The sequence below is a fragment of the Cavia porcellus genome, unplaced genomic scaffold (assembly GCF_034190915.1).
Source record: "Cavia porcellus strain 051 isolate PalLab524CR breed Dunkin Hartley unplaced genomic scaffold, mCavPor4.1 scaffold_16, whole genome shotgun sequence".
NCBI classification, from domain to species: Eukaryota; Metazoa; Chordata; class Mammalia; order Rodentia; family Caviidae; genus Cavia; species Cavia porcellus.
In genome coordinates this window covers 57,243,263-57,264,208 of record NW_026947499.1, presented here as the reverse complement: position 1 = coordinate 57,264,208, position 20,946 = coordinate 57,243,263, and the positions used below count along the sequence as shown (strand labels likewise).

General features: G+C 51.2%; 3 protein-coding genes across 8 annotated transcripts; 2 read left to right on the top strand and 1 right to left on the bottom strand.

The window, feature by feature from the left end:
* The first annotated feature begins 1,532 nt into the window (after positions 1 to 1,532).
* Positions 1,533 to 3,990, top strand: Vkorc1 (vitamin K epoxide reductase complex subunit 1). Of its 2 annotated transcripts, XM_003477890.5 has the most exons (3): positions 1,574 to 1,813; positions 2,683 to 2,792; positions 3,561 to 3,990. In XM_003477890.5, exons 1-3 carry the CDS (start codon positions 1,641 to 1,643, stop codon positions 3,767 to 3,769), a joined length of 492 nt encoding a protein of 163 aa, XP_003477938.1. In that variant the 5' UTR covers positions 1,574 to 1,640; the 3' UTR covers positions 3,770 to 3,990. The 2 variants fall into 2 exon arrangements, with proteins under 2 accessions (XP_005007649.1, XP_003477938.1); XM_005007592.4 differs by lacking the exon at positions 2,683 to 2,792 and having other exon boundaries at positions 1,533 to 1,813; positions 3,561 to 3,666.
* A 192-nt stretch (positions 3,991 to 4,182) lies between these two features.
* Positions 4,183 to 11,603, top strand: Prss53 (serine protease 53). Of its 2 annotated transcripts, XM_005007591.4 has the most exons (11): positions 4,183 to 5,742; positions 6,589 to 6,609; positions 6,709 to 6,871; positions 7,288 to 7,553; positions 7,686 to 7,840; positions 7,995 to 8,214; positions 9,847 to 9,997; positions 10,077 to 10,318; positions 10,398 to 10,543; positions 10,751 to 10,967; positions 11,218 to 11,603. In XM_005007591.4, the coding sequence occupies exons 1-11, from the start codon at positions 5,685 to 5,687 to the stop codon at positions 11,235 to 11,237; spliced, it is 1,659 nt and encodes a 552-aa protein (XP_005007648.1). In that variant the 5' UTR covers positions 4,183 to 5,684; the 3' UTR covers positions 11,238 to 11,603. The 2 variants fall into 2 exon arrangements, with proteins under 2 accessions (XP_005007648.1, XP_012997300.1); XM_013141846.3 differs by lacking the exon at positions 4,183 to 5,742 and having other exon boundaries at positions 5,824 to 6,609.
* Znf646 (zinc finger protein 646) lies at positions 11,525 to 20,945 on the bottom strand. Of its 4 annotated transcripts, none has more exons than XM_003477888.5 (4): positions 20,857 to 20,945; positions 20,126 to 20,230; positions 13,648 to 19,019; positions 11,525 to 12,061 (listed from the first exon to the last, which is right to left on the bottom strand). In XM_003477888.5, the coding sequence occupies exons 3-4, from the start codon at positions 18,944 to 18,946 to the stop codon at positions 11,940 to 11,942; spliced, it is 5,421 nt and encodes a 1,806-aa protein (XP_003477936.2). In that variant the 5' UTR covers positions 18,947 to 19,019; positions 20,126 to 20,230; positions 20,857 to 20,945; the 3' UTR covers positions 11,525 to 11,939. The 4 variants fall into 4 exon arrangements, with proteins under 4 accessions (XP_003477936.2, XP_012997297.2, XP_012997298.2 ...); XM_013141843.3 differs by having other exon boundaries at positions 20,746 to 20,912; XM_013141844.3 differs by lacking the exon at positions 20,857 to 20,945 and having other exon boundaries at positions 20,037 to 20,713.
* Between the last annotated feature and the right edge of the window lies 1 nt (position 20,946).

Genomic DNA, 20,946 nt, shown 5'->3' with positions numbered 1-20,946 from the left:
ATGAGAGAAAAATAACCAAGACAAGGACTCTTGTGATTACATCGGATCATCTATTAATTCAGGATATTATCTTTTTTGGGGTTTTTTTTTTGGGGGGGGGGATACCAGGGATTGAACTCATGACCTTGTGCTTACCAGGCAGACACTTGTGCTGCTGAGCTAAATGCCCAGCCCAGGATATCACTTTTAAAATCAGTAGATTAGTGATTTTTTTTTGTCTTTTTCGTTTTTATCGGTACCAGGGATCGAACTCACGACTGCTTGCTTGCAAGGCAGGTGCTTATGCCACTGAGCTAAATCCCCAGCCCCTAGATTAGTGATTTTAATCCATCTGTGACTTTAATTTCTTTCTGCCATATAACCTAACAGTCACATGTTCCAAGGATTAGGATGTGCAGGTTTTTGGAGACCATTATTTGACCTACCACTTCCTGGAATAAGCAAAATAGCTCTGAGAAGAAAAGAGGGTCTTCAGGAGAGGGGGACATCACAGTACCCAGAGGAAAACAGTTCACAGGAGAGAGTCTGCAACAGTGACTAACATCACAGCGAAGTTGAGCAAGATGAAATTTGAAAAATAACCATTGGGGGGCTGGGGATTTAGCTCAGCAGCATAAGTGCCTGCCTTACAAGCAGGCAGTCGTGAGTTCGATCCCTGGTACCGGTAAAAAGGAAAAAGACAAAAAAAAAAAAGAAAAATAACCATTGGATTTAGCATTTTGGTGACCCCATCACTAATTGTCAAGGGAGTGTCTAGGGGTAGAAGCTAGTTTATATGGTGTGCAGCCAGGAAGATGAGAGGAAACAAAGAACAGGAATGTAAATTTTCTCTCAAACCTTGGCTGTGAAGGAAAGAATTAGGATCATAGGGAGGAGGGTACTAGCAAGGTCCTCTTGGACAAGGGGGCTTGTTGCTCTTTCTGAAACAAGAAGTAAGTCTTCATGCAGAGGGGAAAGATGGAGAATTTGAAAGTACAAAAGAAATGGGTCTTTCAGGAGGCAGAGTTGTCTGTAAAGGGGAGCTTGGAAAGGAGTGCCTGTCAGGTTGATGCAAGCTCAAATTTTTCCACGGCGCGCCACGACAAGTACAGAGGTTGGAAAATTGTAAAAGGTGTGGCCAAGGTAACGGAATCTACGGGACAGAAAACTGCTATTGAAAGTACGGGTGAGGCAGAAGAAATGGCTGAGTAAATCGGGAAGGTAGAAGGTTGTAATCCTAGCAGTGTCTGAAATAGTTATTCAGCGCTTGCTTGAATTGGACCTAGGTCGTGGATGTGCTTAGAATACTTAGAATAGGGGTTGGCATAGAGAAAGCGCTAAATACTCTTAGTCACGAGAATATTACATTTCCCTTGACTCGCAGCCCCTCCAACTACAGACTACAGTTCCCATCAGGCCCGGTGCCGTTGTGTCTGAGGTTACCCACCTCCCTCGATCCAGTTTACAGCCCCAGCATTCCTTGCTTTTTCGTGCTCCTCGTGGCGTCTATTGAGTGCCGAGAATAGCCAATCGGATCAGGGAGTACGAGCCTGGATCAGCCAGTCACCCAGCTGACTGGTCAAGGGGGCGGGGCTCAGCCAGGCTCCGCCCACTCCGCGGCTGGTTCTTCGCCACCTGGCCCTGAAGCTGGACCTGCAGATATGGGCTCCACCTGGAGGAACCCTGGGTGGGTGCGGCTTGCACTCTGCGTCTCAGGCCTGATGCTCTCTCTCTATGCTCTGCACGTGAAGGCGGCGCACGCTCGCGACCGGGACTATCGCGCGCTCTGCGACGTGGGCACTGCCATCAGCTGTTCTCGCGTCTTCTCCTCCAGGTGCGCGCAAAAAGCGTGAAAAGTTTGGGTGCTGGAAACCAGGCCAGGTTGTCGGATGATTTTGGAATCTGACATCAAAGTGGCGGAGGAACTCTGAACCTGAACTGCTCGAGGCGATATGCAAAAGGGCCGGGCTATTCAGAGATATTGGTGTTCCCGATGAGTGTTGGGCAAGGGGCCAAGATTCCAGAGAATCTCATGTGGATCCAAATGCCAAGGAATAACGGTGATCCGAATAGGGAGAGAGTTAGAGTCTACGGACTGATGAAAGACCCAGAATGGCTGCGAGGGATGGGGGTGGGGAGACTCCGTGATGGCTGTACCTGGAGACAAGATGACTAGATCTGGGTGTGCTTGTGGATCAGGGGATTAGTGGTTAGCAGAATGAGTGGGATGAGTGGCCTAGAAGCTCGAGATTTGTGGATTCAGGGCAAAGAGAATGTGCCTTAGATTTCCCAGCACGTTTAACTATAAAGCGAAGCCAACCATTATGCCTGCTTTGGCATCGACAGCAGTTTTGCGCACCTATAATCCCAGCAGTGAGAGATGAGGCAGGAGGATTGCTGCAAGTTCGAGGCCAGCCTGTACTACATAGTGCGGGCAAGGCTAGCTAGAACTACATATCAAGACCCTGTCCAAAAACAAAACAAAACATTTCTAGGGCTAAAAGAGGAGCCTGTGGAAGGGCCACAGCCAGGCCAGTCCTGGAAATAGAGAAGGATGGGAGTGACATGGAATCCTGGTGTAGACAAAGGTTCAGAGGGGAGGAGTTCATCGGCCCTTGGACACCAGGAATAGTGGGGAAAACAGTGGCTTCTGGAGGTCACCTTTCCAGTTGATACTAACTTGATTCCCATCACTGCCACCAGGTGGGGCCGAGGCTTTGGGCTGGTGGAGCCTGTGCTGGGAGCTGACAGCGTCCTCAATCAATCTAACAGCATATTTGGTTGCATTTTCTATTCACTACAGCTGTTGTTAGGTGAGTGGCTCCACGCCTTCATAACCATTCTCCTTTAGGAAGCCAGCTCAGCCCCAACCCAAGCAGTCTTGGTGACCCAGACAGTTGATAGCCAGTTGCTCATCAGTAAGCATCATCAGGCCCAAGGGGCAGGGAGGGAACTAGGAGTCTTCCAGTTGGTTTAGGTACAGTCAGGGCCCTTCAGGACTTTCTATGTTACCAGATCTCAGCTTTGAAGAAAAACTCGCGTTTTGGGGGGAAAGAGGGTCTGGGCTATTTCCCTTTGGTGACTTGCCCAGGTTGAGCTCAAATTTATATCCTCCTGCCCTAGAGTACTGAGATTATTGGAATGGAATGTGCCACTAGACACAGCTCAGAAATTCCTTTTTTTCTTTCCCCTGCCCACCCCTTTTGATTTTTTGAGACAGTATCTTGCTATGAAGTTCAGGCTGATCTTGAGCTCACTATGTAGTTCAGATTGGCCTTGAACTCAGCTATCCTCAGCTCTCCTTTAGTCTCCTGAGTGTAGGATCACAGGTGTGCACCACCACACCCAGCAGAAATTGCTTTTTGAGGGAAATCAAAGGTGTCTTTCTTATGTAGAACTCAGAAGGCAATGTCTCTGTTTGTCTCAGGGATCACTGAACAGATGGGGGAAGCAAGGTCTTAGAGAGTGGACCTGTCAGACCCTCTTACATTAGTCTCCCAGCAGCCCCTGTATGTGGGCAGCACAAGGAAGTCATGGCATGCTCTAAAGATAGCCATTCCTGACACTTTTTTCCTTTGCAGGCTGTCTGAGGGGACGCTGGGCTTCTATCCTGCTGGTGCTGAGTTCCCTAATGTCCCTTGCTGGTTCTGTCTACTTAGCCTGGATCCTGTTCTTCGTGCTGTATGATTTTTGCATTGTTTGCATCACCACCTATGCTGTCAATGTGGGCCTGATGTGGCTTAGCTTCCGAGAGGTCCAAGAACCCCAGGGCAAGACCAAGCAACACTGAGGCCTCACCTCAAACTAGGATGACCTCACCTGCTTTGCTTTGGCCTAAGCCTTGCCCAGTTAAGCCATATCTGAGTCCCTTGAAGGCCTTGCATTCTTCCCCACCCCATCCATAATCACATAGGAGAGTGGACCAAATGTGCCTCTAGCTCTTTCTCCAAGGGCTGGTTTCTGCTACTCCCCTGAAAGGGAAGGTTCTAAGCAATAAAATTTCCTAAATAAGCTGGCCAAGTCTGAACCATCTGTGTGTTAGGACCTTAGTATTGGGTTTCTCTAGTGCTCCCTTTCCTGTAACTCTGAAAATGTGAGTCAGAGGGAGAGTGGAGAGCCTGCCCAAGAAAGGTGTTTGTTGTTAGTCTCACTTGGGCGTGGAGAGTCAGCCAGGCCTAGGATGCTGTCAGCCCCCACCCCTAGAAAACAGGCTGGCAGCTTGTTCTTGCTGCCTATAGGAGCCAATGTTCCCTTCCTGGTAGAGTTATACATGCACCTGCCGGGACACATTGCCCTTCTGGCTCCATCTGTATTGGTTGGGAACTTCTTCCTGTATCTAACCTTAATTCCTCCAGCTGCCTTATCTACCAATCCAAGCCAGGTAGACCTGAAGGGTCAGGACTAGGGTGTGTTTTTTTGTTTTATTTTTTCCTATTATGTTCTGAGGACTTAGCCACATGCTAAACACTGTTTTAAGAACTTACGTTAACATGTAAATAAATTAATCCTTGTGCCAACTGTAAGAGCCAAACACTGTTAGTATCCCTATCAGTGAAGAAATCAAGATAGAGAGGCTGTACCTAAGATCACATATTTAGTGCTGTGAAGGGGTTAAGGAGATCTGACTTACCCCTCACCTTCAGTGTAGGGCCTCACACATGCACTGAAAAAAAGGCAAGCATGGGGGCTGGGGATTTAGCTCAGCAGCATAAGCACCTGCCTTGCCAGCAGGCGGTCATGAGTTCGATCCCTGGTACCAATAAAAATGAAAAACACACACACAAAAAAAGGCAAGCACTCTGCTTCTGAGCTGCCCCAGCCCTGTCCTACCACAGTTTGAGTTTACCTGGGCCATTTGGCATCAGTGTCTGTGTGATAAACTCTGGGGTAAGATCAGGGTTTCTGAACAGTCTGAGCTGGCCTGAACTATAAATCAAAGAGAAAAAGGATTCTTTCCAACCTAGTCTTTCCCATTTTCAAGAAAGGTGGAGGGGCTGGGGATTTAGCTCAGTGGCATAAGTGCCTGCCTGGCAAGCATGAGGTTGAGTTTGATCCTTAGTACAAAAAAGAAAGAAAGAAAGAAAAGTGAGTACCACACTACCTGTTTCCTGGAAAGGCAGCAGGTCCAGAGAGATGTTGGGATTTACAATAAGTTCACAACCAGCAAGAAGTAGAGACTGAGCTCAACAGACACTTAATCCTGTACACACTGCTCAGAAGCAGACATGGAGACAAGGAATGTGAAACTTACCTGGCCCTGGCCTGAAACACAGGGAAGCTGAAATGAAACCTGGTAACCAGGGGAGCCTCCATCTGTGACCTTCACAGCTCCCTCATGATGATGTTCCCATGCTGGCAGTGAGTCTACTAGAAGCTAGGCTCTTATGTTATTTTTATGTTCAACAACTTTTAAGTTTTTCAGAAAGACACGGACAGGTTAATTGTTGAAGGGCACTGAAGTAATGAGTGGAGATTCGAACCAGGGCAGTCTGGCTCCATGATCCAGGTCTAAAGATGGGTGGTAATCAGCCCAAGGTCACACAGCCATAGCTCCTGAGTTAAGAGCTGCTGGCTCCCTTCAGCCCCAAAAAAAGCAAAGACGCCTGACTCCTAGCCAGCTGGGGGCGGAGCAGAGGTGGAGCCAGGGAGACCCAAGTGGCCTCTCGGAGAACCAGAGCACAGGAAGCAGAGTGCCCTGGAGCAGCATGAAGCAAGGCTGGGGACCAGGGCTGCTTGTCCTGGGAGCACTGGTCTTCATAGAGGGTAAGCTATCTGTGTGGTGTGGCGATACCTGTGTGTGGCTGTGCATCGTGTGTGTGTGGGTGGGTGGGTGGGTGGGGGACATACATAGCCACCTGTGTGAAAATAAGTGGGTTTGACTTTCTCAGGCCAAGTTAAGAGTGTCTGTAGAGACTGTCATCATTCCTATGTGTATTCCTTGCATCCTGCCTGCCTGTTGGCTTCCAGAATTACCTCAGGCAGTTTCTGCACCCTCTTCCCCATGTTTCCTGTCACATCTTGGCTCTCCTGCACCAGATGTCCAATGGACCTATGTGTATATATCTGAGATGGGGACGAGGCAGGACAGGGACCCTTTGGTGGGATCTCTGGCAGCTCGTGGGAAGATGAGTCTGAGTCGTTACGACACCATGGGATAAGTTACTTCTGGAGGCCCTTCCTCACTCAGATATGATGAAGGCCTCTATCCCTTCCACTTAAAGCCTCCATGGCTGAAGGCACAATTAAGCTAATGCTTCCCACATAAATGGGCCACTTCCCTGACTCAGCTGTGGGAGTAGCAGTAGCAGGGGTTCTGAAGCCTGGAGGAGGGTTGGCCTGGTCCCAAGCTGAACCCCAGGCCCTGCTCCTCAGGCCTGAGAATGCTGAGCCCAGCTGAGGGAGGAGAATTAATTACCGAGTGTGTACTCTGAATGGGTTCCAATAAAAGCTACTTCTCAACCTCATATATTTTCATTTTGGGAGGGGCTGGTGAGGTATGCAGAGTCATAGGCAAGAACTTGGAGCTGCTCACCCCAGCCCATCTTTTCCATCAAACCTGGACTCAGCAACTAAAGTGCCTAAGTCTCACCTCTGTTTCTCTGTTCCCAGGTCTTCAAGCAACTCAGCGTGGTAAGGTCCGGGGAACCTTCTAAGGTCTTGGGCCTGGGTTAGGCCTGGGGTGAAGCAGGACAAGGGTCTGCTGTTGGTATGACCTACTCTTCTCCACAGCTTGTGGGCAGCGTGGACCTGGCCCCCCTGAGCCTCAGGAAGGCAACACAGTCCCCAGTGAATGGCCCTGGCAAGCCAGCGTGCGGCAGCAGGGAGTCCACATCTGCAGTGGCTCCCTAGTGGCAGACACCTGGGTCCTTACTGCTGCCCACTGCTTCGAAAAGTGAGTCATGATGGGATCAGAGAGGTCTCTGGCTTTGGAGATGGATCATTTGTCTCTAAGCCCAATAAGACTGATCCTTCCCCTAAAATAGAGTATTAGGTCTGTGTCCTGTGCCAGGTATATATTATCAAGTTTTGTTGGTTTTTTGTTTGTTTGGTACTGGGAATTAAACTCAGGACCTTGTGCTTGCCAGACAGGCACTTATGCCACTGAGCTATATCCTCAGCGCTATCAGATTAATCCTAACAACCTTTTATGGTGGCTTTATCAATAAATAAACTGAGGTTGAGAAAAGAGGATTATGCTTGAAGAGACAGACTGCTGTTGGTCAGTCTTCCAGGTACCAGCGCTGTTATGTCCCAGGGAGTCACTGTCTTCCCTGCACTCCACAATCTGGGTCTTCCTTCCAATTCTAGGGCAGCAGCAACAGAACTGGGTTCCTGGTCGGTTGTCCTGGGTTCTCTGCAGCATGAGGGGCTGAGTCCAGGAGCTGAGGAGGTGGGAGTAGCTGCCCTGCAGTTGCCTCGGTCCTTTAACCACTACAGCCAGGGCTCAGACCTGGCCCTGCTACGGCTTGCCCGCCCTACGACCCGCACACCCCTCTGCCTGCCCCAGCCTGACCATCGCTTCCCCTTTGGAGCCTTTTGCTGGGCCACTGGTTGGGATCAAGACACCAGTAATGGTAAGTGGTGTCCTAGACTTAAGCCCAGAGAGGCAGTCTGCTTGCCTGGGTCTGCTCCCAACCGTCACAGTCCCTAGTCCCCCTTGCCTCCCAGAACCTAGACTCCAGTCTCAGTCTTCATCCCTTTGGTAGCTCCCAGGACCCTCCGGAACCTGCGCCTGCGTCTAATCAGCCGCCCCACATGTAACTGTCTCTACAACCGCCTGCACCAGCGTCTGCTGGCCAGCCCAGCTCGACCTGGGATGCTGTGTGGGGGTACCCCGCCTGGGATGCAGGGACCATGCCAGGTCTGACAGGGAGGAGGGGAAGGGAGAAGGGGAGGTCTAGCTTTAAACTGGGGGCACAACTCGAAGAAAAGGATGGAAGGGTTATAGTCAGGGGGTGTATCCCCAGGCAGTCTGGGGGCTCAGGTGTGTTCTTGGCTCCATTGCCTGGTTCCAGGGAGATTCTGGGGGCCCTGTGTTGTGCCAAGAGCCCAGTGGATACTGGGTTCAGGCTGGGATCATCAGCTTTGCATCAAGATGTGCCCAGGAAGACACTCCTGTGCTCCTGACTGACACAGCTGCTCACAGCTCCTGGCTGCAGGTTCGAGCTCAGGGAGCAGCCTTTCTGGCCCAGAACCCAGGGACCCCGGATATCAGTGATGAGGACAGCTGTGTAGGTACGAGCAGTGGGTGTGGGGAGTGGGCCATGTGGGAATATCCTGGTCTTTGTGAGGACCTCTGGGCAGCAGCTAGGAGCCATAATGAAGCAAACTTCAGTCAGAATACTGAACTGATACAGGGTCCCCACACTGCTAAGGAAAGGCTACAAGGGGCTTTAAGTGGTGTCCTAGACTTAAACAGAGAGAGGTAGCCTGCTCCTCCAGGTCACAGTCTCAGCTCCCGACTGTCCTGGCCCTCAGTCCCTTGACTCCCAGAACCTAGACTCCAGGCTCAGGCCACATACCTCTCTGCCAGCCCCTTTTCAGCTCCAGTAGGGCTAAGGGGCATGTTTTGCAGCTTAATGAGTTTGAAATTTAGGAAAGTGGGTTGTTGGTTTTGAGACAAGGTTTGGTTATGTAATGCAGGCTGGCCTTGAACTCACTGTGTAGGTTAGACTAGCCTTGAATTTATGGTGATCCTCCTGCCTCAGCTTCCCAGTGCAGGGATTACATGCATGTACCACCATTCCCAGTTGGATGGTTTTCTTTCTTTTTCTTTTTGTTTTGTTTTGAGACAAGATCTTGCTATGCGGTTCAGGCTGGTCTTGAGGTCATTTTTGTAGCCCAGGCTGGTCTCCTGCCTCAGGCCTCCCCCCCCCCCCCCCAGTGCTGAGATCACAGGCATGCGCCACCACACCTAGCTTTTTTTTTTTTTTTTTTTTTGTGAGGGATCAAAATCACAACCTCACCCTCACCAGGCAAGCATTTGAGCCACTGAGCTAAATCCCCAGCCCTGGATGAAGGTTTTCTAAGGAAACAGCAAGCCTCCAGGCAGGGAACCAGCAAAATCAAACAGGCAGGGCCTACATTCAGAATCCTGGCAGGAAGCAAGCAACATGCAAACTACATGCAAATTTATGCCTGGGAAGAAAGCAATTATCTTAAACCAGGCATGGTGGTGCATGCCTGTAATACCAGCACTCATGAGGTTGAGATTGGAGGATCTTTGCACTGAGCATATGGCCAGCCTGAACTGCCTAGCAAGACCCTGTCTCAAAAAGACAAAAAAAAAAAAAAAAAAGGAAAGCAGTATCTTGATGTTAAAGGAAGCACTAATGGGCCAGGGATTCTGGAGTGAGTCTTACCCTGGAGGGATGCAGACAGGGGAACTGGAAGTAAGGAATAGGGTCCTTCCTGGAGGACTGAGACAGAGTACTCTCAGATGCCCCAGGCTTAAAAACTTCAGGTTCTGGCCTTTTTAAAATTTTTGTACCAGTGATTGAACTCACAACCTTGTACTTGCCAGGCAGGCACTAGTGCCTGTGAGCTAAATCCCATGGCCTTTTTTGTTTCTTTGAGACAGGGTCTCACTACGTAAAGCAGGCTGGCCTGGAACTCATGGAGCTCCTCCCTCCTTAGCCTCCCAGTAGATTACTGCTACCACACTCAGTCAGGCTCTGGTTTTTAATCCCATCTGCTACTAGTTGCTTTTAGTACAGAGATAGGAAGTCACTTAACCTCTCTGGAACCTTTGTTAATGAGGGTAACACAAGTGAACCTAAAAGGATATTAGGAGGATTTAACAGCACTAGGAAGTGCTTGGCCTAATGAGTGCTTAACAAGTCAGATAATAAAATCCATCTGTTTCAGCCTGCGGATCCTTAAGGAGAGAGGGTCCCCAGGCAAAAGCCCCTTCTCCGTGGCCCTGGGATGCAAGGCTGAAGCATCAGGGGAAGCTGGTCTGTGGTGGAGCCTTAGTATCAGAGGAGGTGGTGCTGACAGCTGCCCACTGCTTCATCGGGTGAGCCCTGCAGCCCTAACCCTTGTGTGCCCTGTCCAAGCCCAGTCACTTAAGAGTTGTCAATGCTGCCTCTGCACAGGCGCCAGACTCTGGAAGAATGGAGCATAGGGCTGGGGGCGGGACCAGAGGAAAGAGGCCTGAAGCAACTCATCCTGCACGGGGCCTACACACACCCAGAAGGGGGCTATGATGTAGCCCTCTTGTTGCTGGCCCAGCCTGTGACCCTGGGCCCCAGTCTACGACCCCTTTGCCTGCCCTATGCTGACCACTACCTGCCTGATGGGGAACGTGGCTGGGTCCTGGGGTTGGCCCAAGATGCAGGTATGTAGGACTGGGGTTACCAGCAGTTTCCTATCCAGCCTAAAGGCTGCTGGGCAGCCTGCTTTTTTCTTTCCTACAGGTGTGAGCTCCCTGCAGACAGTGCTTGTGACCCTCCTGGGGCCTAGGGCCTGTGGCCGGCTCCATGCAGCCCCTGGGGGTGATGGCATTCCCATTGTGCCAGGGATGGTGTGTACCAGTGTGGTGGGTGAGCTGCCCCGCTGTGAGGTGAGCCCCAGTTCCAAATGTTAGCCAGTAGACTCCTGGCTTCCTTTCACATGAGGAGACAACCTACCAAGCTTGGCCTCTAGCCTACCTCTCACTAGAACTATCTGTTCTGCCAACCAGCCCCCAATAACCAGCAGTTTAGCCCCTTCTGCCCTCCTGCAGCTGCATAAGTAGAAGAAATAACCCACTGTCACTGACCCCTGACAGGGCCTATCGGGGGCACCATTGGTACGTGAGGTGAGGGGCACATGGTTCCTGGCTGGGTTACACAGCTTTGGAGATGCCTGCCAAGGCCCTGTGAGACCCGCCGTGTTCACGGCACTGCCCGTTTACGAGGACTGGGTCAGCAGTTTGGATTGGCAGGTCTATTTCGCTGAGGAGCCAGAGCCTGAGATGGAGGCTGGGAGCTGTCCGGCCAGCTCACGTAAGTGTCCTGGTGCTTCCTACCTGCTCCAGATTTCTTCTGTCTCTATTTGGGGAAAAGACTATCCTGACCCACCTGTAGCTGCCCAGGATGGACTGGAGCAGTGGACAGACCCACGTGCATTCTAACTGTGGCTCTTCCCCATTGTGCACCTTGGAGTACGGAAGCCAGGACAGACCCTACTCCTTTACAGAAGAGAACAAGATTGAGAAGATAAAGCTAACTATATTCTTCTTGTTTTCCTTAATAGGCCAACCAGCCAGCTGTTGACAAGTGACTCTGGGCTGTTCACACACAGAATGTCAGAAAAATGAGACAACGCCCACCTCAACATGTCTGCCCCTCCATGTCCCCAAGTGTGTTCTAGGCCCTGGGGCAGGCCCAAGAACCCATCGATGGCAATCAGAAAGAGCTACTGAGGACCAGCAGATGCCCCGTCCCCACCCTGCAGGACAGGGATGTCACCTGTGGATGCTCCCACACAGCTTTGCTCTCCAATGCAGGTGTCCCCTGCTGTCCCTACCCTTTATTCCTCAGAGACAATCACACCAGCCACCTGTTTTGAAAATCTTTTTTTTTTTGGGGGGGGGAGCAATTTTCCTTTTTTAAAACTTAAATAAATTGTTACAAAATAGACTTTAGAAAATAAGTTACAAACTGTAGCAAAAGGCTCCCCTTTCACAGGCAACATTTCCACTCATGGTGCTCTCTGTACCTGCCTTTCCCTGGTGTTGCAATCTGGCTGGCAAGGGTGGCCCACGCATTTTGGCAGAGCATGGTGACAAAGATTGGGGGAAGAAGATCCTTCAATAGCAGGGACATGAGAAACATCCCACTCCCTTCTTGGGTACTCATCACAGGGAGTGAGAAGAGCTGGGGATGCCCAAGCTACTCCTGAGAGAAACATGGAGATCAAGCCCGTCTCTGCCTGCACCCACTCTCCAGTGTTCTGATCTTTGGAGACTTGGAAGTTCAGAGGGAGAAGCTGAGGTCTGCAGGCCACTGGGGTGAAGGGTCCAGGAGTGGGGCTGTGGAGGTGGATGGAAGAGGCAATGACAAATCTCCTTTGCTTGCTGTTGGTGTCACTTCAGCTCCTGAGGAGAGAGCAGAGGTCACTGCGAAGGCAGATGGCACACCTCCCAAGTGTGGCAAGCCCTCCCCAATTTGTGGCACCAGAGGAGAACCCTAAGACTCCCTGTCACTTTTCCAGCCCTATCTGCTCTCATTTATTTCCCTTGAACTCACAAGAAATGTTTCACCCTGAGAGACATTCCTTTCTTCTACTTGAAGGGACTGTGTTATTCACCCTCTGCCTCCTTCCCTGGTAAGTTCTGGTCAAGGGCTCACCATCTCGGGGATACCCACACTAGGCAGCCACTATATGGAATGTATTCTCCTCTACTAAGAGTACAGCGTGAGCCCAGGGCTTGGTGAGGAATAGGTTGTCCCTGCCCCACTCCCCCACATCTCATCTTCTGTGGGCTGGGTGGAGGCAAGTCTACTCAGTGCAGATGCCCTCTGATAAGATGATGAGAGATAGGGCCTGATGACTGCTGGAGCCATGGCAGGGCCTGGCTTCAAAGAAACAATTATGTCTGACTCAGGTTTCCAATTAAAGGTGTCCTGAGGAGGTGGGGAGGGGTGTGTGATATGTGCATGCAGGTGGAAAATGGTGGTTTGGTTGGAGTCTAAAATGGTCTGCAGTTGGGTGAGGTGGCGCATGCCTCTAACCCAACCACTTGGGAGACGGAGGCACGAAGATCACTGTAAGGAGAGACCAGCCTGGGCTACAAAGTGAGACCCTAACTCAAAAACAAATTAAAAAAAAAAATAGTTCCCAAGAAACAAAGAGGAAAACAAGGACAAGATGTAGGGACAGCCAGGCATGGTGGCACACGCCTGTAATCCTAGCACTTGGAGGCTGTGGCAGGAGGATCATGGCAAGTTCGAGACCAGCCTGAACCACATAGCAAGACCCTGTCTCAAAAAGAAGAAAAAAAAAGCTTTTGGGAGAGACAGAGTTAAATACTGATGAGTGATCCAGTCTCATTTACCAAAGTTAGCAGTGAAGCCACAAAAGTCCAGTCAGTGGGAGTCACTGAGGGGGCACACCCCACATGTCCTGAAGCCCAAAAGGCCATTCCCCAACTACCTGCATGAAAGCCTAAGAATCCTGGGACTCCCAGTTACTCCCAGGTCCGTGCTCCCTTCCTAACTTCCTGGTTCCCTGTGCACTCTAGGACAGAAAATAGACAAAACTGATGGCTTCATCCTTTTCTCTAGAACACATTACTAGCTGAATCAGAAAGGTTTTCAGACACAGTAGTCAGGTGGTACCCAGGTACCCAAGTCAAAACAAAAAGGCCACTCCTGTTGGGCTATAGCAAAGGAGCCCACAGGGCTGCCTCTACCTATGACCACTTTTCATATCATAATCCCCCAACCCATCATGTCATCTGTTTATTTAATGCAAAGGTTTGGATCTTGGCTGCTCAAAAGGCAGCATCTTCAAACTATTTTTCACTCTACCAGCAGGTCCCCCACCATCCCTTGGATTCCATGTGACTCTCCTCCTTGCTCTCCCACTCACTTTGGGGCCCAGTTTTGCCTGAGTACCCTAACTGGCCTTCTCAATTGAAGGGGCCAATTCTGCTTCCCAAGTCCATTCATTTCCGCTTACCAGAGCTGGCCACTGTCCACTCTTCCTGGTGTTGCTGCTGGTGCTGCAGGAAGCTGATACGACGGCGGAAGTGACGGGGACAACGGAGGCATGTGAAAGGCCCCTCTTGGGGTGCATGGACCCTCCTATGTCCCTCTAGCCGGGCAGCTGTCTGGAAGGCCTTGCCACAGATGCTGCAGCGGTGACGCTTGGGGTCTGTGTGGGTTCTGCCATGGTTCTTAAGAGATAGTAGGTTGGGCAGAAGTTTAGGGCACAAGGAGCAGGGATAGAGGCCAATGGTGTGGGCCTTCTGGTGGTTCAGCAGGCTGCCAGCATGGCGATAGGAACGCCCACACTGGGCACAGCGGAAGGGCCGCTCCTTGTTGTCAGCCCCTGTGATGTTTATTTCTTGCCCTCTGCTAGCTTCCTCGGAGTCCTCTCCTGAGGCTCTGAGAGTTTCTGATAGAGCCTCCTGAGCTTCCCCTTGATCAGGGAGACCCACTTTGCCCTCTATGGGTCCAGCTTCTTCTATTTGATTTGGCAATTGATTGTGGCCTATAGCATGAGTCTCCAAATGAGTGGCCAATTCATGGTGAGACTCAAAGACTATGCCACAGTCAGGGCACGAAAATGCCTGGGCAGATACATGGTTACGGTTGTGACTCTTAGTAGCCATAGGATTTAAGAACTCCTCAGAGCAGAGCAGGCAATAGTAGAGGTCTGACTTATGGGTGTTGTGACTCAAGAAACCATCTGACTGGCGGTAGGTCTTGCCACACTGGCAGCAGGAATAGGAGCGGCTCTCTGGCTGGAGCTGAGGGCTATCTCCATTATTCCAGCTATCCAAGTGACTAATACTAGGTCCACTGGACTGGCTGTCAGCAAGGTGGCAAGGACTCCTATTAGGGGCACTGACCTCTGACTGGTCTTCTGACTTGGTCAATATCTGACCCTGAGGAACCAAACTTCCATTGTGGTTTACCAGTTCTCTCTCTCCTTCCCACCCATCTACTTTTCCCACGTCCCAGGAGAGGGGGTCTGTGGCTTCTGAATCTGCTGTCCCAGCTGGATTCTGAGTATGTTCCTCTGGCCTCATGGCTTCATCCTCTAGCTGGGGTTCTGACTCGGTACCCCCTGATCTGCCCTCTAATTCCTGGTTATTGGCCAGGTTCCCCTCACTATTCTCTGTGTCATTTGAGCTTCCTTGGCCACGGGCCAGCTCCCCTTTGGTCTCTTCTTCATGTTCCCGCAGGTGCCGCTCCAAAGATCCCCGGCCAGGAAAGCCACGACCACAGAGGGCACAGCGCGCTACTGTCTGCCGGGACCGCCCTGCTCGTCTCCGCCGACTCTCAGAGTGTAGTCTCTGGTGGTCCTTTAGGGCCATGCGGTTGGAATAGGTCTTGGGGCAGGAAGGGCAGCTATACTGGCCTGTCTCATGGCTGCGCCGGTGGTTCAGGAGACTGCCAGCATGGCGGTAGGTCCGCCCACACTGCCCACATCGGAAGGGCCTATCTTCCCGGATCAGCTTTCGGGTTACCCCATTGCCATGCCATTCAATGTGAACCCGCTGGTGACTAGCTAGTTGCTTTCGCAAGCGAAAGGCTTTTCCGCATTCACTGCAGCGGAAACGCTGAGGGTCTGCATGGATGCGCCGGTGGTTCTTAAGGGACATGAGGTTTGAGAAGCCCTTGGAGCAGGCCTGGCAGCCAAAGTGGCCAGTCTGGTGGCTTTGTCGGTGATTGATGAGACTGCCAGCATGCTTGTATGAGCGGCCACACACCTCACAGCTGAAAGGTCGCTCAGAGTTGGCCTCAGTCTGACAGCCCTTCTCTGCTGTCTCCAACAATGGCTCTATCTCTTTCCCTTTCATAGGGGTCTCCTCCCCCTTCTCCTCTTTCACCGTGGCCACCTCCTCCTGGGGTTCCACTTTAAGTTCTTCTTGGAGCTTCCCCATTTCTGCCTGCTCTGGTCCTGTCTCTGCCACATTCTGGGGTTCACTGCTGCACTCTGCATCTGGGATGGGCCCTATCTGGGGCTCAAAGCCTTTGCATCGAGGGTGGTTCCGCAGATGGTTACGGTAGGCAGCCAGGTTGGGATAGCAGCGGGAACAGACAGGGCAGATGAAATCCCCAGTTTGGTGGATCTTGCGGTGATTTACCAGGCTGCCCCCATGGCGATAGGTCTTGCCACACTGGTTGCAACGGAAGGGGCGGGGATGAACCTCTAAAAAACTTTCACCAACCTGCATGCAAAGGCTGTCTACAACTGTGTCACTCACTCCCTCTTCAGATTTTGTGTCTTCACCCTCTCCAGAGATAGAGGGCACTGTGTCCTCAAGGACACCCTCTGCAGCTATCTCTGTGGCATCACTTGATGCTTCTAAGTGGCTCGGAGCCTTGTTTATGGTATTCTCCAAACTTTGACTTTGGTGGTGACGCTCCAGGCTCCCCAGGTCATCATAGGTTTGACCACAGCAACCACAGATGTGCCCATAACCTGCTCCATCTAGCGCTTCTACCTCCCGCTGCAGCTGATTTAGCAACTCTGCTTCCGAAAGCTGAAGTGGAGGGCTATGAGTGGAGGCTACCTCTGCTGCTCCTTCCTCTTCCCCATCCTCCTCTGAGCCCTCAGTCATGCCAGAGGAGCTGTGAACCTGGCGCCAGTGAAGCCTGTAGCCAGCCCGTCCAGGAAAGATCATACCACAGAGGCAGCAAAGGAAAGGCTGCGCTGAGGTTGCCTCCCCTGGCCCATGGTCCTGGAAGTGACTGCGTAGGCCAGGCAGAGAGTCAAACTCCTTTGGGCAGAGGGAACATTGATAAATGCCTGGTGGATGGCAGGGCCTATGGCTCAGCAGTCCTGTGGCATGGGGGAAAGAATGCCCACAGTCTGAACACTTATGAGTGATCTCAGTCTGCCAGCTGGTGACAGTTTCAGCAGAGTGGGAAGATGAGGTAGGCTCACCCGTCATTTTATGATCTTCATCCACCCCAGTGAGGCCATCAGGGAAGCAAGTCCCATTTGCTTCATCACCTGGGATGTCCAAGTTATCAAGGAAACAGGTTTCCTGCTTTTCCAGTCCTCCTTCAGTGCCTCCACTCTCTTTAACACCCTGGAAACATGCCTCATCCCTCTCAAGCCCACAATGGTTGCCTTCAGATTGAGCCTGCAAACAGCTGTCATCATTTTCTAAGTTGTCTTTAGTTCCACAAAGACTTTCCCTTGAAGTGTCTTGGGAAGAATCCAGGTCAACACTATCTCCAAGCTCATGGGCCCAGTGCCCATCTAATTTGGCTTCTGCCCCACTGCTAACCTGCTTCCGATGACGCCTGCTCTGCCGCCGACTATGGCGTCGCAAATGGCTTTTCATGGCAGCCATGGTGTGGAAGTGCTTGGCACAAGCCTCACAACTGAAGTCCCCTGTCTGATGGGTCTGCTTGTGGTTGATAAGGCTGCCTGAGTGTCGATAGCTCTTACCACAGTCTTTGCAGGCAAATGCCCTAGGAGGTGACACTGTAGTCTCTGTCCTATTTCCCCCTTCCCTATGGGTCAGGTCATGCTGTTCAAGGCTATCACGATCTTCAAAGAGCATCCCACAGTTGCTACATATTAGTGGTGATGTGGTATCTGCTGTTGGGACATTGACAGTCCCTTCTTCATGTCTGCACACAAGTCTTTCATCTGTGTATAGGGCTGGCTCTGTTCCCACTGAGTTAGGCAAAAGTTTCACCTTGAGGTGACTGGGGCAACTTTTGGTCCCTGCATCTGTACTTCTTCGAGCAGCCTTGCAATGTACCCTTACATGGTTGCGCAGGGCCATAAGGTTGGGGTACTTGCGGGGACAAAGGGAACACTGGTACTCTCCTGTGCGATGGCTATGACGGTGGTTCACCAGGCTCCCCCGGTGGCGGTAAGCGCGACCACATTCACTGCATTTATAGGGGCGATAGTCCAGGGTGGTGGTGGGGGCTTTTTCCTCATGGTGAGTGGTATCAGCCAACAGCAGGGGAGCTGGTGCTGATGACTGCCCATCTTCGCCAGCTCCTTGCCGGGGTCTGTGATGAGCCCGCACATGGTTTTTGAGCGCTGCTGCATTAAACAGCTGCTTGGAACAGATTGAACATGGGTAAACACCAGTCTGGTGGCTCTTTCGATGGTTGATGAGGCTCCCAGCATGGCGATAAGTACGGCCACAGTCTCCACAGCGGAAAGGCCGGTACTCCTCCAGGCTACTATCTTCTAGTTCCCCAGAAATGCTAAGCTCCAAACCATTTAGCATCGCTGTAGTAGGTATTTGGTCCCGGGCACCATCATCTGTGTGTCCATTGGTCGTGGGCATCCCATTATCTTCCCAGGGCTGTTCCTGCCTTTCAAACTCATGAGACTGCTGGTGTTCCAGCAGCTCCCGGGGAAGCCGAAAAGCACGAGGGCAATGTGGGCAGTGGTAAGGCCGATACTGGGCATGGAGTCGGGAGTGGTTCTTCAGAGCCATGAGGTTAGAAAATTCCTTGAAGCAGATGGCACAAGGGTAAATACCCAGAGTGTGGCTCTGCCGGTGGTTGGTGAGGCTCCCAGCATGCTTGTAGGTCTTGCCACACTGACTGCATTTATACCGTCGCTCCTCCTCAGCATGAGACTGTGTGGGCTCCTGGCCCCCTGTAAAGTTCACTACCGATTCAGCCAAATACTGCTCCAAGTTGCTAAGGAGGTTACCGGCTGGAGTAGGAAGAGGAGGGGCTCTGGTGGAGTGCGTAGTAGAACCCCAGCCCTCAGCACTCTCTTCAGGACTTGGCTGGCTTCCCCAGCTTTCTCTTTGTTTGGTGGCTATATCTTCCAAAGTACCTGTAGTTGTCCTGGGGTCAGGTCCAGATTCACAGCCATGTGTCTCTTTTGTATGTTTTGTCTGGTTTTCCCACCCTTCTCCAGGGCCAAGCCTCTGGCCCCAGGAGTCAGTAGATACTGCCTCACTTTGGAGATATGGAGTGGCATCCTTGGGGTGAGAGGGCCTGCTCCTATTGTGGCCCTCAGGAGCATGTGTCCTCATGTGGCTCTTGAGGGCCATAGGATTGGTAAAGTCCTTGCCACACGTGGTACAGGGGAAAAGTCCAGTCTCGTGGGTCCGACGGTGGTTGACCAGACTCCCTGGGTGACGGTATCCTCGCCCACACTGCTGACAGTGGTAGGGCCGAGGGATGCTGTCAGCCTCCTCACTATCCTGATTGGGAGATGAATGGAGCAGTTCTCGGTGTCGTGAAAGTTCTGGGAGACTAGGAAAGTGGCGTTGACAGTCAGAGCAGCTGAATAAGAGTGATGTATTCTCCATGGGGCAATGTGACAGAAATTTGGAGGTTCAGGAGTAGACAAGTAGCAGTAGCATCTTCCTCTGGTGTAGGGGCCTGGGAAGAGGGGGCAGTGGTCAAAAGGAAGGCCTGAACTAGCTTTGCATTGGTTCTATGTGCAACAGAGGTTACTATTAGTACCCAAGTACTTGCTCTCTAAAAAGTTAATATGGAGGTATCATAATTTAAGGCCTCCCCATGCATAGCTCCCCAAATATGGAAACTCCTCTACCCTTAAGTTATCCTTAGAGGTACAGATAAGGAAGCTATAGTCTACAGAGATAACCTACTGTAGATCATATTTCTAGTATCATGTTTTTCAGACCGCATCCCAAAGGTTTTATGTTTCTAACCCTCTGCTCTACAATTTTGAAAGTATAAAGTTTCAAAATTGTGGCATCTTAAAAGGAAACTAGTTTTCGTCCTTTTACCCTTCAGTAAGAGTAGCCTTGAAGCCTGAAGAGGCAGCTACTTTCTCCAGCTGACAGTTGTGGACTAAGAGGTCAGAGGTTCCCTTCAGAGGAATACTGGTTCCTCTTCTGGTCCTCACCATGTCAATAATGTCTCTTTTCCAAGACTCTCCTGGTCACTCCCTTTACCTAAACTATTATCTTGCTAAAGTCTCATCTCATTTCAAGCTGAGAATTTTATTTCATCCCTTTTCTATCCATGCCACTTATTTCTTTTTTTTTTAATACTGATGATGATACCGACTGTTAAATATTACCACGTGCCAAGCACTGTGGTAAGCATAATCACTGTGTCACCGAATACAACATTTAATCCACCCGTTAGCCCAGTCTACCTATGTGTAAAACCACTGAGTCTTCATTTCAAAGCCCTTGCTTTCTCAACAGTAGAGCTTCATGCTTCCTATACTATTTTAGCCCCTCCCGACTCCCCTGGGACCCCCATACAACTATCTCCGACACTAAATCCCCTTACTGAACCTACTCCCGGGAATTCTCGCCTCCTAAAGCTCATTCTCATCACAGTCCCCTTTTCAAATCAACAACCAGTGAGATCCTCTCCAGTCAATCAACTCTTCTGTGGGTTTCCTCTAAGGACTCCTACCTCGCACCAGCAACCCCTTCTTGTTCCCGCCGCGGGCGAGTCCGTTGGGGACCACGAACGGAAGCGCGCCTGCGCACTGAGACCCTTACCCTAACTGCAGCCGCGCGCCCCAAGGAATGGCTGTGGAGGCTTCTCGCGCTCCCATACACGCACACTCATCCAGAGTTCCAGGGAGGCCAGAGGGGAGGAAGACACTAAAAAAATAAGGGAAAAGGGGAAGGAAATAAGAGTGAAGAACGTACAGCTGATAAGAGCTAGGTGTCTAGCCCCAGGTCCGCGGACACTTCCTATTGTTACTAGGAAACAGGAAGTGTCCTAGAGGCAAAAGATTCCCCGCAAAACTTCCGCCTCAGGAACACTTCCTTTCCCGCCTCCAAGCAGCGGTACGGCATACACTTCCGGCGCTAGGTTCTAGCTGGGTTTAACTCTGACTCCGCCTACGTAGGTCGCAACGCATAGGGATTAGCAACTACCTTGCCACACTTCCGTCTAGTGATGCTAAAATCGTTCCGGTGTACATTGAATGAGATGAAAGAAAAAACCCAAAAGATCCTGCACCCCTGGCAGCAGTACTTTGACGACACTTTTTATGGGGCTCGCTGAAAGACTCCCTAAGATAGATGAGAAAACTCCATTAAAGTTATTCCTTAGTATTAAAAGAAATGTGGACTATCAGTGGATTTAGTTTGAGCACGGCCTGTCCTCCCACCTTTTAGGTTTTGGAGACACTTCGGTGGCCTGGCCGGCGTATATGGCCAATCTGCCTGGCGTCTCCTCCCCTTAGCACCCTGAGACCCTTTGTAAGCTGTTTCTCCGACACCTTAGGCTGGAGGTGATCCTGCAAACTTTTCCTTCCTCCTCCGCCGGGAAAGCTCCCTTCGACTTCCGCTTTCTGACCCGCCGGCCCCGC